The sequence below is a fragment of the Dipodomys merriami genome, unplaced genomic scaffold (genome assembly GCF_024711535.1).
Source record: "Dipodomys merriami isolate MVZ:Mamm:240054 unplaced genomic scaffold, mDipMer1.0.p SCAF_38, whole genome shotgun sequence".
Taxonomy (NCBI): Eukaryota; Metazoa; Chordata; class Mammalia; order Rodentia; family Heteromyidae; genus Dipodomys; species Dipodomys merriami.
Window position 1 is genome coordinate 5113978 of NW_027205381.1, and position 19903 is coordinate 5133880.

Genomic DNA, 19903 nt, shown 5'->3' on the forward strand with positions numbered 1-19903 from the left:
TGGCTATCATATCATCCTAAGGTAATTTTCTGACTAGCAACTACTTGCCAGGCCAGATAGTCAGCCCTGGGCTTAGGGAACAAAGGCAACTTGATCTGTCCTGGAGAGGATACAAGGCTTTGCTTCCAGCTCTTTAGGATAACACAGGTGGCAGGTAAGCTGATGAACCATAGTCTTCTACTTGTGACCTCTCATCTGCCCCATCCCACCAAGAAGCAGGCCCATTTCCCTCATCAGGGTAGAGTCAGAGCTGCAACAGGGGTATGTACTGAATTCATTTCTTCTTCACAGTTAAGGAACTGAGCTGGCCAGTCTTGATGAGGCATACCTGTAAGCCCAGCACTCAGGAGGCTGAGGCTGAGGTTTAAGTCCAGTATAGGACACATAAGACACAAAGTGAGATCTTGTTTCAAAAAAAAGAAAACAAAAGACTGATATATATGGCATGCCCTTAGACCTTTGTGGGCACTTAACCTCTGACCTTTCTCTTGGCCTTTCAGAATTGCTTGCTTGTTCTTAAGCAGAACTTGCACCTTAGGTCTCATATATACCACAAGGTCTATTTTCCGGAGCGAGCCATATATATTCACTGAGAAAAATTAAAGCTACAGTTTTCCTCAGGCCTTTTTCTAGACTTCTCCCTGAACAGTAGCTTTTCACCCTCTCTTGCCTTTGTTATCTCTCTGAGGCCTGGTGTTCCAGGACCCCTTCCTCCTTCTACCTGGTCAGACTTACATTCCTTATGCTCCCTCAGGCTACCTTTCCCTAAAGGTCCTCCCAACCTGAGTCTGGAAGGAGGCCCCTGAAGGCTGGATCTCACACTAAACCTGCCACTATGGCAGCAAGTGGTTCCAATTCTGAGACTCATCTTCCTCATCAGTAAAATGGGTGATGGAGTCACCAGATCATTTCTGTCTTCTTCAATGCTCAGTCAACAACAATGGCTCCCAAAGGTTGGGCCAAAGATTTCCGTGGCTAAAATGGGTGGATTGTTGCCTTTCAAAACTTGCATAATAGGGTAACAGGCAGAACTTTCTAAATTTCCTTTAGGTGTTTCTTAGTTCATACTACATTCTGAACTCAAATATTCAGTACAGTTAAAATTGTACATTTAGAGATTAACATTGAAGGGATTCTCAAAGGAAATTCAAACCAAAGCCTTCATGCTTCTCTGCTTGAAAAGTTTGACAAAAGCTTGCACAACAAGCATATTTGGTTAAAAACAAACAAAACACCCAAGGCAGTGACCAGTGTGACTTCCTGCTATGGCCTGCAGAGGGCACCTGAGAGGTAGACAACTAACCCAAACAGCACCACTTGCAAGGAGAGAGGTGGTGCTCTCAAGCTCAGCCCATGCATGTTAAATATACAGAGCTTCAGTGTTGACCCACCCATCACTGATAAAAGATCAGCTACAGCCATACTCAGGCCAACCTCAATTCTCTGTAGCCTGGCCTGGGCATATGCATTTAAGAAGTTCCCTGGGGGCTTTTATACTCAATGTTTGGAGAATACTCATATTGGCTCAGTGGCTATGGGCCACTGGCCTTTAATACTCCTCTTTCTCGGGGGGGCCACCAAAGTCTTTCCTGAATGGATCAAAGAACTGCCAATAGCCAGGTCTCCTTGGTTAACCCAGACATTCCTTAGTAGCTTGGAACACAGCCTGGAAAGGGCTGATTGGACAGGAATAGAGTGGCAACTCTTAAAATCTTTTATTAAACATTTATAAATCTGGATACATTGCCATATCTACTAAAAAATATTTGCAAGGACCTTTGTAACCCCTAAGACAGTTTTGCTGGTGAATATTCTGAAAAATGAGGAAAAAGTCTCGAGTTTAAAACATCTGTAAAACATAAAGCAAAGCTTTAACATTCTACTGTATTTCCCCAAATGAAAAATTACAAGTTTTTAAAATTTTATGTGACCATGAAACCTCTTTATTAAAGTGTAATTCACAGAACTAGTGTCTAATGAAATATGTATTAAGCTGGGCACAAGTGACTCACACCTATAATCCTAGCTTCTCAGGAGGCTAAAACCCAGAGAATCCCAGTTTGAAGCCAGCCCAAAGAGAAAAGTCTGAAACCCGATCTCCAAAATAACCAGCAAAAAGATGACCCAGAGGTGTGGCTCAACTGGCATGGGAAAAAAAGGAAAATAATAAAGGAATTAGTTATTAAAGATCTAAGGATTCGTATTATAATAGGAAGCCAGCTACCAGCAGTATCTAAGGGGGGAAGAGATGAGATGGTCTCTCAGAGATGAACCAGCAGGAGCTATGTGTAGAGTCCATTTCCCAAAGAGGTGATGTAAGCATGCTGGAGGGCCTGCACACAGTGGACATCTATCTACCACTGACCAGCCTATGAAGGGGAAGGGAATCTGCAGAAACCAAAGCCCAACCTGAACCTACAAGAAATAACCCCTGCCAATTGCCCAAGCTCTCCCCTCCATCTGGACCTCCAGTCTCCAAGCTTCCAGGCCACTCCCCATCCACTATTCTTCCATCTTGCCATGGGTCTCCACAAAAGCTTTGGCTTTGGCTCTGCTATAAGTAGAAACTTTATAGAGCCTGGTTACATAGTCATAACTAATATCTGTAACAAGTCATTAAAAAAAACAATTTCTGTAACAAAGGATGCCCAGGTGTTCCATTTTTATTTAGAACATCAAGATAAATATGCCTTAAATAGTACAAATCGTTATATACAGGATTCATTCTCCCACAACTCTTAAAAGACTAAAAAATACTTTAGCCTTCTTCTACCTTAAAGCCTGAGAAGCCTATGAAGGCAGAACCAAACTCCAATGCTGATTTTCTGCAACACAGTTACAGTCAGATTTGGTTTGGCCAAGGCTACAGGAAAGTATGCCACTCCAGACAGAATCTGTTACACTGAGAAATCCTTTCACATAGCTGGTGCCAAGCAGCCACTCTTCAATGGAGCAATCGGAAGGGTCTCACTTCCTAAAGCGCTTGAAGAGCGGGTGCACGTGTTTAGTTGAAGCTTTGCTCCTTGAGGAGTGATACTCCATGTACACAGTGTCATCTGCCCCAGACATGGAGCTCATGGTGCCAAAGCGCCGGGACACCTGCCGGGAGGGGGGGAGAACCCAGACCACAGTTAATCTTCAAAAAGAAAAAGGACCCTTTATAACACTTATGATTTTACTCAACGTATTTTATTACTTTACAAAGGGTCACTGACCACTTACTATATGTCATCACTGTTCTAAGCATCTTACATATATCACCCAGTCTAACCCTCACAACTATAACCCTCACTTTACAGAAGAGAAAATTGAGGCTCAAAGAGGTTAAGTAACTTGACCAAGATCACAGCTTTTCAGGAAATGGCATTTAAACACAGCCTCAAGACTCAGTTCTTAAGAGAATGCTACATTGCCACTTTTAATGACAATGTCTAAATGAAGTGCTGAAGATAGAACTACCATGGGGTCTTATTAAAAGTAGAAAAACCCTTTACCACTGAACTACATCCCCAGTCCCAGTGAAGTCATTTTCTGGTGTTGGTTTTTTTTTGTTTGTTTTGGTTTTTTTGGGGGGTCCGGTCGTGGGGCCTGAACTCTGGGCCTGGGCGCTGTCCCTCAGCTCTTCAGCTCAAGGCTAGTGCTCTACCACTTGAGCCACAGCGCCACTTCCGGCTTTTTTCTTATATGGTGCTGAGGAATCGAACCCAGGGCCTCAGGCATGCAAGGCACGCGCTCTACCACTGAGCCATCTTCCCAGCCCCTCTGGTGTTGTTTTTTTGTGTTGGTCTTAGGACTTCAACTCAGGGTCTAGGCACTATCCCTGAGCTTTTTTGCTCAAGGCCAGGATTCTACCACTTGAGCCACAGTTCCACTTCCAGATTTTTGGGTGCTTAGAGATATGAGTCTCATGGACTTCCCTGCTTGGGCTGGCTTCAAGCCATGATCCTCAGATGTCAGCCTCCTTAGGAGCCAGAGGGAGGGGAGTACCTGCCCAAGTGATAGCTGCTCCTTCCTTGCCTTGCCTTCTTCCATCCACTGCTTACCTTTAATTCCAACTGAATTTCAAAAGTACCTGACTGAACAGCACTTTTCTCTTTGAAGGTGGTAAGAATTCCCATAATGAGGCTCTCAAAATTAATTATACCATATACATTTACCTGTAATTTAACAGGTACCCAATAAATATGACTAAAATACTATTTCCAGAGGACTATAAACTTTTCAAAAAAAGAATTGAAGTTACTCAGACCCATCCTACAGGATGGAAGATTTGCTGTATCACTAAGGAGGGAACCAGAGGCAAGCTGACCTGCCCAAAGTCAACAATGGCAGCTACTGGGCTGTCACATAACATCTCCTGCACCAGCGGCCTGCTAGAGAGAGGCTGGGATTACCTTTATGCCATGCTGGTTCCAACATCAAGATACTAAGAAATACTAATGGCAGGTTATCAAATGATTAAATAGGAGACCAGCTGCAGTCACTGGAAGCCCAGTTATGTCTAACCAGATGTATACAAAAAGAAACATGCTAAAAGGTTAACACGGGCTATTTCATTACTCTCTTCTCCGTATCATTTTGTTTTCCAAAACTCACATAGCTCTTCAGAGAAAGTATATGTGTGTATGCATGTGCATGAGTACCTCTGTGTCTGTCTGTTTAAAAGGGCCTTCAGGATCCTTCAGGAGCAGTGCTACCTCCAGCCTTACCCACACACACGCACCTGACTGGACTTGGAGCCAAATTCTCCTGCTACCACCTCCTCTTCAGCATCCAGATCACTGGCTGCCAGGACTTTCTGTAGGAGCTGCTGCTGCTCCTCTTTTGTGGAAAATGCCAACTCTTCCTCCTCCATGCCAGCAAGCTTGGTGATCACCTGCAAACCCAACAACAGGTGTGTCCCCTTTTGTTCACTCTCCCATGGCCTTACTCTACCCTTTCCTGGGTCCACTTACTGTGGTCATGCTAGCCCAGCTGGCCAACAATAGAGAACTCCTATCTGGAATTCCACAGACCAGTGTCAGAGCCACCTTCAATGGGAAACTTGCCTAATGATTCAAAATCATTGCCTAATGCTCTCTGCATCAAAGAATTGCAAAGGAATGTACTCCCAACAGACAGCATTTAATGATCACAGGTAGAAGAGCATCAGAAATCTCAGTGATTGTAAGACATTTCATTTTCTCATCATACACCATAAAAAAGGGAGGGAGGGATAGAAAGATGCATGCAGGCTGAGCCCTTTGACCAAGGTTCCTCCACCTGACTGCTCAGCCCTCTGGGCTTCTGTAAGAAGTTAGCATTTTCCTAAGGATAGGATGTCAAGAGTTTTAATTCAGCAGGGATACTCATTAGACACTATAAAACTTGGGGAGGGAGGGAGTTTGGGAGGGAAAAGCATTGGGAGAAAATGAGGAAGAGGTGACACTGTTCAAAAAGAAATATACTCATTACCTGACCTATGTACTGTAACCCTTCTGTACCTCACCTTTATAATAATTTTCAAGAAGTTTATTGGCCAGATTTTCTTTTATAATGCAAGGTGACAACATGGGATTCCCACCCCAATTCTCCTTATAAGGTTGATATGGAATGATTAGGTAAAGGAACTTTCCCACCCCAATTCTCCTTATAAGGTTGATAAAGGAAAGTTGCTATAAGTAAGAACTGAATGAGACTTGTAGGGATCCAGGCTTCTAGAAAATAGAGAATGGGACACCTTTGCCTTGGCCCAACAACTCCAGAGTCAAGACCCTGGAAATTTAGCAAGGGCTACTCTGGGCAAACATAGCTGGGCTGACACAGATGCTATGCATACATGGGCCTTTCTGTCAGGCTAGCCTTTCAAAACTCCTCTTGCCCTGTGCCTCTGCTGAGACCCAGAAGTGTGAGTGCAGTATAGATATGGGCCGCATAGATTTGGATGGATGGGAAAGGTTATGATGCAAGACCTCCCAAAACAACACCTCAAAACCCAGGTATCTACAAGGTCTGAAAAAGTGTCACTGACTGATAAAAGAACAGAGGCCAGACAACCCCACATCCTCTGTATCAGATTAATAATGGAAACTGTCATCAATGCACAAAGAAGCACAAAAGAAAATTCATTTGAAGAGGCAGTCTGTTGCTGTTGTCAAACCAACAATCAGGAAAGCTGGGGCTGGAGGGCAGCTCACTGGCAAAGTGCTTAACTAGTGTTTCTAGTGCTTAACTAGTGTTTCTAGTGTTTGCAAGGCCCTGGGTTAGCACTGCAAATGTGCATGTGCATGTACACACACACACACACACACACACACACACACACACACACACACACACACACACACACACACCGTGATGTCCTGTTAGTAGACCATAGGGAAGATTTTTGTACACACACACACACACACACACACACACACACACACACACACACACACACACACACACACACACACACACACACACACACACACACACACACACACACACACACACACACACACACACACACACACACCCGTGATGTCCTGTTAGTAGACCATAGGGAAGATTTTTGTCCCTGCTTCCACAGCTCCCCATCTACTTTCAAATTATGACACACACTAATGGTCACAGGACCTTAGTACCTTGGTACGTCACACCTGCCAGGCTAGCACAGTCCTGACCAATGGCTAGCACCTGTCCCCTGCAGGATACTCAGACAAATGAGTTTTAGGCAAGGCCTCTAATCCCCTAATTCTATGTGTCTGCTTGAAGTTTGTCTTAGGCTGGTGCCTGATTTCTTCTGGAGGCCAGAGACCCAGAGGCCTTAGTTGTGATCTGAATGAAGACCAGATACATACCTTAAAGCTATAACCTTGATCTACCAAGAATCTCTGCCGCTTGGTAGAATATGCCATTTCCTGAGTGTCCTGGGAAACCAGTGAGTAGAAGAAGGCATTGTACTCCTCTGCAACCATGCCTGCAGGGAGAAGGGGAAAGAAGGCAGGAAAAGATCACACCAGCTGTTAGAACACCAGGAGCTAAGCGTCGCCATGGAAACTCTCAGCAGTCAGGAAATAACCACAGACTTCACGAAAATGAAAGCTTTCCTTGCTTTTAAGACCATTAAAAGCAACAATGGCTCATGCCTGTAATCCTACCTATGTATGAGGCTGAGATCTGAGGCTCAAGGTTCAAAGCCTGCCCAGCAAGACAAATCAAAGAGACTCTATTTCAAATTACCCAGCAAAAATTCAGGAGTGAGTGTATGGCTCAAGTGATAGAGCACCAGCCTTGAGCAAAAAAGCCAAGCAAAAACCTAAGGCCCTGAGTTCAAGCCCAAGTACCAATATCCCCACCCCCCCAAAAAAAGTAAAAAAGTAAAAAGAAGGGCTGGGAAGGTGGCTCAGTGGTAAAGCGCTTGCCTTGCATGCATGAGGCCTTGGGTTCGATTCCTCAGCACCCATAAGCAAAAAAAAAAAGCCAGAAGTGGCACTGTGGCTCAAGTGGTAGAGCACTAGCCTTGAGCTGAAGAACTGAGAGGCAGCGCCCAGGCTCAGAGTTCAGGCCCACGACCGGACCCCCCAAAAAAAAGTGAAAAGAAGGAACTTGAGGTATAGCTGGAGTGTTAGAACACTTGCCCAGCATGCACAAAGGGCCTGGATTTGACTGCCAGCACCAAAAGAGGAAAGAAAAAGTAAAAGACAATCCATGGGAGATGGGAAGGTGGCTCAGTGGTAGAGCGCTTGCCTTGCATGCCTGAGGCCCTGGGTTCGATTCCTCAGCACTACATAAGCAAAAAGAAAAAAGCCGGAAGTGGCGCTATGGCTCAAGTGGTAGAGCGCTAGCCTTGAGCTGAAGAGCTGAGTGAGGGACAGCGCCCAGGACCAGAGTTCAGGCTCCACGACCGGACCCTGCCCCCCCCCAAATATTTCTCCATGGAAGGAGAAATATTTGCAAATTGTCTAACCAATAAGGGACATGAACTTAAAATATACCAGAAACTATTAAAACTCAACAATAATAGAGTTACTTTATAATCCAATTATAAAATGGCCAGTGAACATACAAACTATTTATTGTGAACACTAATCAGGGAACTGTAAATCAAAGCCCCAATGAAGTATTGCTCTACTAGGATGGCAGAACCAATAGACAGATAGTCACAACTGTCACCAAGGATGTGCAGGAAATGGAACTCTCACATATGCTGGTGAGAATGTAAAATGGTGTAACTGCTGCAGGATGATGTCTGGCAAGTCCTCAACACCTGAGTCAGTAATTCCACTTTCCTACACACCCATCCATGAGAACAGAAACCATATCCATAGAATTATCTGTACAGAGATTCATGGTGACATTATTATAAAAACCTAAAAGCAGCAACACTCCAAATGTCTATCAATAGATGAATGGTGTAATACGTTAGTACTGGAGCAGAAATAGGCTCAAGTACTGACCCAAAAATATGACCTTCTAGAAAACATGATGCTGAGTGAATGCAGTGTCACAGAAGACCCTCAGATGTATGAGTTTCTTTATATGAAATGGCCAGAATAGGCACACAGAAACAAAAAGAGATTTATGGATGCTTAGAACTACGGGGTGGGAGCGAGGGGGAATGAGTGACCATTAATGAGTCAAGTTTCCTTTGGGATATTTTATACATACACTGTGATGACAGTTGCATGACTTCTACTGTGAATGTACTAAAGCCCAGGTAACTAGATTTTTTTTTCGGCAGTGGAACGGGGTGGGGGGGGTGGGGATGGGGGGTCTTGGGGCTTGAACTCTGGGCCTGGGCGTTGTCCCTCAAGCTCTTCAGCTCAAGGCTAGCACTCCAACACTTGAGCCACAGCGCCACTTCCAGTTTTCTGGTGGTTTATTGGAGATAAGAGTCTCACAGACTTTTCTACCTGGGCTAGCTTTGAACCAAGATCCTCAGATCTCAGCCTCCTGAGTAGCTAGGATTACAGGCATGAGCCATCAATGCCCGGCCAGATTTTTTTTGGAAGTATAGGGGCTTGAAACTAGGCCTCTGGGCTTGCAAAGCAGGCAATCTACTATTGAACCACATTCCAACCTCTTTATTGGCTTTAGTTATTTTTCTAATAAGGTCCTGTGAAGCTCCTGTTTTGCTTTATTTTTCTAATAAGGTCTTGTGTTTTGCCTAGGAACAGCTCAGACTACAATCAATCCTCCTACCTCCTATGCTTCCCACATAGCTGCGATTACAGACATATGCTGCCACATCTGACTTGTTGGTTGACATGGGATCTCAGTAACTTTCTTTCTCAGATGAATTGGAACCAAAATCCTCCTGACTTTGGCCTCTAAGTAGCTAGGATTACAACCATGAGCTACTATGTCAAGCCCTTAGAACTACCTATTTTAAGAAGAAATTTCTGGAAAGGAAAAACAAACTGGGACAGAAAATACTGAGGGTGAAAAATCAGATCCTTGACCATTTTATCCTCATATTTAAAATGTACTGCCTGTTAATTCAATTGCCTTATGAGAACTGAGAGCTACAGAATGGGGCTAGATCACAAAATACAATTCTAATCAAATCTAAAGGGGTTTTCAAATTAGGTTTGCTTCTTTTTTGCATGGCAGAGTAAGAAAGAACCAATTGTATTATCTAGCTAGCAGCTTCCTGTATTGTTACATCAACTCATCTCGCAAGTCTTTTGAGATATAGGTATGTCTCCCACACTTGAGGTGGCAAAAACAAAACTCACAGGACAAATAACTTGCCACAAACCACACAGTCAGTCTGCCACTAAGGAAAACAATGCTGTTTTGACTATCTGTCCTGTCTCCATGTTTTTAAAATAATAAACTACCTGAATACAAAATATGATTCCAACAGACTGCTAATCCTTTCATTATTTCTGGAAATAAGGCTTCTATCTTTGTCTTAGGAGAAATGTGGTTATCTCTGAGCAGCAATGCCAGTCCCCTACATTTTCCTCATTGGGGTGTAGGCCCTGTTGCAACACTTAAAAGGGCCAAGATTTCCCTCACTCCCTTTAGTCAACGATTGTGCAGAACTGACCTAGTTCCTCAGATCCTGAGTGAACCTCACCCAGAGAAGTGTTCTTCAGTGACTGGAAGTGGTGTATTTATTTGGTTAGCTACCCAAGCAGTTCCTGCCAATCCCTCCTTTCTTCCTGACTTCTAACCGCTCTGCTTCCAACTGCTCTGCTTCCACTTATGGTCCTTCTGTGCTGACATCAGTAGGCACTGCTGCTCCAGGCCACCTTAGTATCTATTAACAAAACTGCTCAGCACAGAGCATAGCCCTTTCAGTTCCAGGCCACTGCATGAGAAATACATACTTATGTACTCCTGGTATGGAAAGTAATGAGGACCAAGGAGTTCTGGTCCTTGTTATGGGATCCTCAGCCAAGGGCAAAGTTTACCCTCACTGCACACACCCATGGCTCACCCTTACCCTCGATCTAGCTGAAGTAGTACCCACCCACCTGAAGCACTAGGTGAAGGATAGTACTTTTACCTTTTTTCGCTCGGAGCACCCGTCCGAGCCTCTGGGCCTCTTGCCGCCTGGAGCCACCGTGGGATGATATCTGAATGAGGACATTTGCTTCTGGCAGATCAAAGGATGTGTCACCTACCTACAGAAATGAAGCAGCTATGAGTTTGGAAAGGTTTTGTGTGTTTTTAATATATGAGTTAAAAAAGAAACCACCAGGCTCAGAATAGTGCAGGGATGGAACCAAGGATCTTGAGCATGCTAAATACTACCACTGAGCTGCCTCCCCAGACCTGGCCTAGACTTTAAATAGTTCTGAAGATAATTTAGCTCTCTACACCTAGGTCCTGATATTGCAGACACAGGTGAAGCAGTGGGTGGACCCCAGAAGGGCCCCTCGGAAACCTAGGTGAGTTCTAAGAGCCATCTGAAAGAATCACTGCACCACTGACCCACCACCATGACTCAGCAAAGTTCAGAGTGGATGAGAGTGACAAAACTCGCTTTGAATAATGGTTGCTCTTTTGGCTACAGAAATAGGTCTGCACATATTTAATAACCAGAGACCAGCTCCACAGGGATATATCCTCTGTGGGCCACTGCCCTGAACTGGATCCTCACTACAGGCCAGCTTTCAGCTTGTGAGTTAGGCCTACTAAGGTACCCTAACACAGATATGACCACCATATAGGGAAATCTCATTTCTTCTGGGCTTTAGGTCTGTCTTCATCTGAGTGGTCTTCTAAAACACGGGGCCACAGCTTTTGGTGGCAGAATAAGGCCTTCCCTGAGCTGGGCCTGTGAAGTCTGCCTTGGTACTGGACACCCTCCATAATGGCACACCAGTGTCCAAGATGGAGGCTGCAAAATATTATAAAAAACTTAATTCTCACCTTGAGTATGCAAAATGTAAACTCCACAAAATGTTCAATGACTTACTATATTTTACATGATCATTTCTGTAATTATCTGTAAGTTACAAATACATAAAATATAAATGTGTTTCTTTATATTATATACTTAAGGCAAGGAATTTTATAAGAAAACACATTTGTACTCCTGAAGGCATACTTGGGAATAAACTATTGAGCAAATTACTGCATATCTGAAAGCACAGAGTATAACAGACCATATGCACAAAAATATAAAAAATTACGTGGGTACCAGTGGCTCAAGACTGTAATCTTAGCTAGGGAGGAGGAGATCTGAAGATGGTGGGTCAAAGCCAGCCTGGGCGCTAAGTCCCTATCTCCATCTAATTAAACACTAAAACACTGAAAGTAGAGCTGTGGTGAGCACTAGCCTTAAGCAAAAATAAAACTCAGGGACAGCATCTAGCCCTTGAGTTCAAGCTCTAGGATGGACACACACACACAAAAAAGTAATATAATTTCTACATTCCAAAAGAGAGGAAGGAAAAGATTAAGGCTGCTTCTTGCATTACTCACAGCTAGTATCCCTGACCCTGTTTCCAGATGTAGGATATGTGGGAATGGAAAAGTGCATGGGAAGTCCATGAAAAATGAGTTATCATTATCCAGGAATTAGAATTTATCTCCAAGGATGCTAGGAACCTCATCCCCATTGGCATGACATACAAACCTTGGATATGAAAATAGTGTTGATTTTGGGGTTGTGCTTGAAATTTTGGAGAATTTGCATCCTTTCTCCTTGGGATGTAGGACCATAGATATAAGGTCTAGAAAAGGACAAAGCTGTATTAGACTACATACAGGATCACACCTCCATTACTCCGAAGGCATGTCAGAAGAAAAAAGGAAGCCCAAACAAGCTCCCTTTCATAGGAAGCCCTCTCTCAGCCTATCTTATCATCTACCACATTGGTTACTGTGCAACAGCACATGGAGGGTCATTCTCTCCCCTTGAAACACTCATTGCTGGGCAGTTTTTAAAGCTTCTTAATGACCCTAGCAATAGTGATTATGGTGATTACAAGAACAAAGTACAGACCAGGTATCCAGGCCCTAAGTATGCCAAGCACTCATCTCAGGTACATTACCAAAAAAAAAAAAAATCCATACCTGCTAGGGTTTCTCAGAAATGTAAATAGGTAGGTTTCACGTTCCCAATTTATATACAGGAAACCTGGTCAGGAGCCCTAGAGGATAGAATCCACTGTGCCTGTCACACAGCCCAGGCCCATGGCCTTCAGGGCAGGATTCACAGGGGCTCAGACCCACTGCTTTTGCATACAGTGCTACCCAGTGCTATAAAAGGTCCACACATGTGGCTACAAATAAATCCCTTGCCTCCAGGGAGGTTGGGCAGGGCCTGGAAGAGCTATATACACAGGCTAAGAGCCCATGAGCAACCTAACCACAAGCTACCTCCATGGCACTAACCGTGGTCCAGAGCACCACACAATCCCATCATTTTCTACACATCATGCTGGGGGAAAAAGTGGGAAGTCACATTTATAATGACAGCCTGTCTCTCATACTTAGGTTTTTAGGGATTGTTTTCCTATTCACCCACCACGAGAAAATACACAAATGGAAAATTGTACATTTCTGAAAGTTTCTTTCATGGCAAATGCAACAGAAGGGAACTATATGAGACACCAGGTACAAGAACCTTCTGTGGTGACCAAGGGTAGCCATACCACAGAGGAGCAAACAACTTCGCTGAAGTAACGCAGTTCCAAAGAGGACTCGGACGCAAGTCCAGTGTCACTCCAAAGATGAGGCTCTGCCTACTACCCCACATTGCCACATAACCCTAAGTCTCTACTGTAACATACTTTGGTGACAACCATTCCCTTCTTCGGGAAATGGGAATGAAGGAACTAAAAACTTCAGAAGCTTGGAGACCAGGAATGGAGCAAGGCCCAGGATCCACAGTATTATTTCAAAACCAAGAAAAACAAGACAAACAAAAATACTTTCTATGTTTAAAGGCCAGAGGTACAAAAGATTATAAACAAAGCTATAAGTAACATTCCATTACACAAGACCATCACAATTGGTTATCTTTTCCTCTGCCACTTTAGTTCAGCATTGATAATATCAGGCAAATTAACATCTCTGCCCAAACAGATGCCTAAAGACTGCAGCAAGCCTCAGGTGTTCCCTCAGGTGCAGGGAAGCCACTCTGTGGGTTCAGGAAGAAACTGGATGGCACTGCAGGAGGAAGGATAGAAAGGAAAGGTGTTTTTTAAAAATGATACAGCGAATACATGCACTGTCACTTTCTTGCTTAAATGAACATAGATGCTAAGTAAAGGACTAAAATGACACACACCAACCAAGAGAACAGAGAGGAAATAAAGAGGAGAGGAAATAACAGCAGATGAGAGAAGTGGTAACATTGTAGAAATAAAAAGCAGACAGATGCAGGCATAACCTCACTCACACTCTAGAGAAGAAGGCACCTAAGCTGGTTGAGGGCAAGCCAATACAGTACAAACCCATTTTATCTGCAAAACCAATCCCCAGTGGCAATGGAAGGCAGCATGGTAGGTAAGATGCCAGCAGGTCTGGCAGTAAGTGTATGAGAAGCACATACTCTCAATCCCACATCCAGCATAACTTCTCTCACCTGACAGGAACCAGAGCCCTAGATCTAAGCAAGGCCTGCAGAGCTGAGAGTGGAGGCAAGGCAGAAAATGAAGCAGGGAGAGGAAGCACATCCTCAAAGTCAACCCCAATACCCCACAACCTCTTCTCCTCAACTATATACTGATACCCAGGTGATTGAAAAATTCATCTCTAGAGAAAACACAAGAGAAAAGACTTAAGAGACACTGTTACTAAATCAAGCTTGTAACAAAATATCCAGTTCATTCACCTGATCACTCTACAGAGAGAACCACAAGTCAGCATGTTGACTGAGCTAGAGAAAGGTATCAGATTTTAGTGACTGGCTCTCAAACAAATTGCAGTCTGATTACTAAAATTTAGGAAGTACCTAAAAATAGAGTCAAAGAATCAAAGCAAACAGACCGAGAAAAAACAGTAAAGGGTACAGAACAAAACTTCCAAAGCTTCCAGAGTCTCAAAATTACTAATAAGAACTTTTAATAGTTTATAAAAGTTTCAACAGAAGGGTTGGAAGATAAAAGGATGAAAATAGAAGGAAAAAAGGTGATTGGAGGAGCTGTTAAAAAAATAATCGCTGGGCACTGGTGGCTCACACATATAATCCTAGCTACTCAGGAGACTGAGATCTGAGGATCGCAGTTCAAAGCTAGCCCGGGTAGAAAAGTCTCTGAGACTCTTATCTCCATAAACCACTAGAAAACCGGAAGTGATACTGTAGCTCAAGTGGTAGAGGGCTCGCCTTGAACTGAAAAGCTGAGGAACAGCAAGCGCCTGGGTCCAGAGTTCAAGCCCCACAACCAACAACAACAACAAAAAAATCCTCTAACATTTGACCAACACAAAGGACAGAAAGAACAGAGAACAGAGGTGATTAACAAATAAAAATTTTCAGAAGGAAAAGAACATAAAGAAAAAAGATTGAGATATATCATTCAGAAGTTTTACAGGGGGCAGATGCTACCTAACAGCTTCCTGAGAAGAGAGAGATATACATCACTACAGATACAGAGGAATCAGAGTGTACCAGACTTTCAGAAAGCTTTGATGGAAACTCCAGTGTGAATACCCAGTCATAACCAAACTATAAATGAAAGCCAGGACATCTGCAAGCACTCAAAGTTCTAGCAACTTTCCCTTCTTCATACCTTCTCTCAGGCATCTACTAGACATGTGCTCCAATACAGTGATTGGCCAAGAGGTGATCTGGACCGGAAGAAGGTCAAAGGAGTTTATAAGGTGATCTCCAAAGATGTTAGTGGTGTCTATAGTCCTATAGCAAGCTGGCTAGAGCAGAGCCAAGTAGGATAACGTGCTGGATCCCACTAAGGAAAGCAAGTAACTGAACTGAGAAATTACCTGACTCTACTGAGAGATGAAGGGTCTAGAGAGGCAGGCAATAACTAGACAATTCCAAAAAACAAATATTTACAGTATATGGCTTTATTTGGACAATACTTATATAGGCCCAAAATAATATAACAGTGATTACTAATTTAGCCTCAAACTTGTGCTATTCCCATATTGGAGGATGGCAGGAAAGGAATAAAGGAAATAGAGATTAGTACATTTAAGTGAAATCTTCAACTTCGCACAGTAGAAGTTAACAGGCAATTCTTCGCCTAATCCAAAAATTACTGTATAAGCTACCAAAAATAAAGAGAATAACAACAAAGAAAACGGCTGCCTTCATGGAAAGAAGGCAAACAGGTATGAGGAACTGCCATTTCTCATACAGTCTACATGGTAACTTTGATGAAAAGGAAAACCTAAGTTTAATAAAGATACAATTTTAGATACTACTGAAACTTAATCTTTTTACGCCTGTTTTTCCATCTATAAAATGGGATAGCTCATATGGATGAGTGAGAACTAAAAAAAACATACACTTAAAGGCAGGAAAGTCTGTGAGACTCTTATCTTCAATAAAACACTAGAAAACCAGAAGTGGGGCTGTGGCTCAAGTGGTAGAGCGCTCACCTTGAGCTGAAGAGTGCAGGGACAGCACCCAAGCCCGGAGTTCAAGCCCCTTGGCGGACAAAAACAAAACAACAACAACAACTAAAAATGGGGCTGGGAAGGTGGTTCAGTGCTAGAGCGCTTGCCTTGCATGCATGAGGCCCTGGGTTCGATTCCTAAGCACCACATAAGCAAAAAGAAAAAAAGCTGGAAGTGGCACTGTGGCTCAAGTGGTAGAGCGCTAGCCTTGAGCTGAAGAGCTGAGGGATAGCGCCCAGGCCCAGAGTTCAGGTCCCACGACCGGAGCCAACCCCCCCTATCCCACCCCCCCAAAAAAAGAAAACATACATCTAAACACTTGTAGCACCTGGCTTACTAAAAAGAGAAGCTGGTCTGTATTCACTCTCTCCTATCTCCCATTGTGAAAAAGGATTACAGAAGGTTCTGAACTCTAACACTAATGACACTTGAAGCCCTGCATTGCTGTAAGAGGAAGCACAGACCTTTCTCCTTACTTGACAAGCAACTCTCCCCTTGCCAGGTTCTCAACACAGGCAGGGCAGCTGGGATGCTGGCCTAGCCATCCTGCTTTCCTAGCCCCTGGACGACACAGTGTGGCCTCCAACCCACCCTCAGTTCTCACTCAGTTTGAAACAACCAGTGCCAACTCCCATCTGCCTTTGGCACTGATTCAAGACAGTGCCCATACAGTTTAGCATGATTCAACTGGCCTGCTCTCAGGGATAAGAAAAGTCATGTTCCCCTTTTTACAGGTGCTAACCTCCAACTCTACCTTCTCTGTCTTATCTCTGTCCTGTGACCAGAGAAAGAGAAACAGATCTTTAGATTGTAATAAGTTTCTGAAAGCTTCAGGGAAGATACAAGTACCTCTGCACTCAATGCATTTGCTATTCTTACTTGTTTAGCCGAATGGCATATTCCTTCAAGGCAAATACATTGTCAGCAAAGACAATAATCTTGTCGTTCCTCCTTTCATGAAACTTAATCAGAAACTGGCAAGCTCTGAACTTGTTGGGGTTCATGGTGTATAATAAGATTCGTTTCTTCGTTTTGATTGCCACATACTCACGGTAAAACTCAGGGGACATTGGACACCAAACCTAGAATGCAATAAGAACCACCAATCATTTTGCAAGCTTAAACATAATGCAAGTAAAAAACATTTTTTTTTTGGGGGGGGGCAGTGGTGGTGGTCATTGGGCTTGAACTCTGGGCCTGGGCGCTGTCTCTGAGCTCTTCAGCACAAGGCTAGCATTCTATAACTTGAATCACAGCACCATTTCCAGTTGTCTGGTGGTTTATTGGAGATAAGTCTCACAGACTTTCCTGCCCCGGCTGGCTTTGAACCATGATCCTCAGATCTCAGCCTCCTGTGGAGCTAGGATTACAGACTTGAGCCACCAGCACCTAGCTGTAAGTGGAAATTTTTTTTTTAATTTTTTATTGTAAGTGGCGCTGTGGCTCAAGCGGTAGGGCGCTCGCCTTGAGCTAAAGAGTGCAGGGACAGCGCCCAGGCCCAGAGTTCAAGCCCCACGACCAAAAAAACGAAAAAAAACCAAAACAACAACAAAAAAATTTTTATTGTAAAGATACTGTACAGAGGGGTTACAGTTACATGAGTAAGGTAATGAGTACATTTCCTATCCAGCATTGTTACCCCTCCTTTGTTTTTCCCCTACCATCCCTTCCTTCCCCACCTTCCCAACTCCACCCCCCTCGTAAGTGGAATTTTTTTAAGCAACTGTTTCAAAATGATATAATAACATTCACAATATAAGGTATCTTGCTCTCTCTCTCTCTCTCTTCCTCTCTCACAAATCAAAAGGAAAAAAGTCAGAGAGGAACACATATAAGCCTGCATTCACCTACATTATTTTAAAAAATTAAGCAAAATATATTTTATATTAAATTTTAAAAAAAGTAAACGATTTTGCCAGGTGTTGGTGGCTCACGCCTGTAATCCTAGTTACTCAGAAGGCTGAGATCTAAGGATCACAGTTCAAAGCCAGCCTGAGCAGGAATGACTGTGAGACTCTTATCTCTAATTAACCACCAGAAAACTGGAAGAAGTGTTGGGGTTCAAGGGGTACTAGCTTTGAGTTGAAGAACTCAGAGACAGTACCCAGCCCCAGCGTTCAAGCCCCACAACCAACAACAACAAAAAGTAAATACATTTAGAAATGGATATGGAAGGTAAAATAATAAAATAATCAAGGAAGGAAAAGGACAAATACAAGTTCTGAAGTTGATTATCCCTTGATGGGTAGGACAAAAGATTCAAATGGACAGGAACAGAGAAACCTGAAAGTTTTGGCAACATAGTTCTTAAAATGGGTAATGATTACAGACACAAAGAAGAGGTAAGGATCTTCTCAACAAGGGAAAATCTACACAAATTCCTTACAATTTACCTTTATCTGAGAGATTCATTTCCTCTAGACCTCTAGGGTAGAGGCAATTCTAGTCACTCAGTAATAATCATTATTAAAGTACTACGAAGTATTTTGTTTTCCCCTTTAAGAACATTTACCTTTCGATATGGATTTTTACTGTACCAGGGCAGGTATTAATCATAGAAAATGTATTCTTAGATAGCATGTGATCAAGGTCACAATCGTGTTCTTGGGTCTTGAACAGGCCTCAAGGGTTGTCTACACAGAACCCTTCAGGAATCCCTTAGGGTAAGGATGGGCAGACCAACCCAGGAGCTTACTCTTGGAAAGGTGACATAGACTGCAGACCTTGTAGTACTCAGATGAGAAGAGGGTAAAATACTGCCTCCTTCCTACTAAGGGTACTGAATAAGGTAGTGGCAGTTTAGTCCAAGTCCTAACCTGTGTAGATACAAATTCCATGGGGAATCAGCCTGATGGCTTTCCCTTACCGATGGAAGTTTTTTGTTCAGATGCCCACCCAGCTGGGTTCACCTACCTCAGCACACTGGACTTTGGCAATATAGCCATTGTTTTGAAGCTCCATCCAGTTGGCTTCATAGAGTTTGGGCCCAATCAGAAAATTTAAGTCGACAATTTTGTCATCTTCCCGGACAAGAGTTGCAGTCAAACCTAACTTGCAGTGGGCCTGCACAATGGTGAGCACCCTTCGGAACATCTTGGCTGAGGAAACAAGGGAAACAGTCACACTGTTACCTTTTAAACTATGAGGGCACCAAACCCAGTCTTACAACTTAGCACTGGCCTGGTCAGCATGGGCTAATAACCCTTCTAGGACTTGAAACCTCAAGAGCCGGTTCCAGACAAGTGGGAATACTTCACCATTGACTTTTAAATGTGTCCAAACGATGAGAAGAAATGACTTCAAGGAAGCATCAACTTAGCAAAGTCCAACATTCTCCTCATAACAGCCATCAGAAGTACAGATGATAATGTGAAACACAATCAGACTCAATATCCTACTGTGAATTATACAAAGAACTAAGTCACCCTGAAACTTGTACCTATGTAAAAGGAATGAGGAACTAAAGGAGCCAGCTCTGCCCTGCTTCCAACCATCCTTCTAGAAACCAGGAAGAAAACAGAGCCCAAGGAAGCAAGAAAGCCAAGCACTTGTTCTGCTCAAGTGGCTCTGCCCACAATATAAAATCCCCTCTCTAGACAGTACAACTTACTTTTTCTTCCTTAGTTATGATATTACAAGTTTCTGATTTATCAAATAAACACATAAATATATATGAGATAGTGTGTATTATCCTGGGGCTTAAACTCAGGTGCTTTCCCTAAGCTTTTTTGTTCAAGGCTAGCACTCTACCACTTGAGCCAGAGCTCCACTTCTGGCTTTTTTGGTAGTTAACTGGAGATAAATGTCACACAGATTTTTTTTTCTTTTTTCTTTTTATTAAATGTTTTTTTATTGTGAGAATACTGTACAGAGTGGTTACAATTACATG

At 43.2% G+C, this 19903-nt stretch overlaps 1 protein-coding gene across 1 annotated transcript in view; it reads right to left on the reverse strand.

Annotated features, from left to right (window-relative positions):
* Window positions 1-2647: 2647 nt before the first annotated feature.
* The window catches only part of Ercc3 (ERCC excision repair 3, TFIIH core complex helicase subunit), a 29623-nt gene continuing 12367 nt past the window's right edge, over window positions 2648-19903 (reverse strand). Inside the window, exons 9-15 of the mRNA XM_069989449.1 lie at window positions 18928-19112; window positions 16894-17096; window positions 12062-12158; window positions 10484-10601; window positions 6825-6943; window positions 4724-4876; window positions 2648-3099 (exon numbers count right to left, since the gene is read on the reverse strand). Coding sequence (XP_069845550.1) covers window positions 2968-3099; window positions 4724-4876; window positions 6825-6943; window positions 10484-10601; window positions 12062-12158; window positions 16894-17096; window positions 18928-19112 — 1007 coding nt within the window. The 3' untranslated portion in view covers window positions 2648-2967. The remainder of the gene's footprint in view (window positions 3100-4723; window positions 4877-6824; window positions 6944-10483; window positions 10602-12061; window positions 12159-16893; window positions 17097-18927; window positions 19113-19903) is intronic.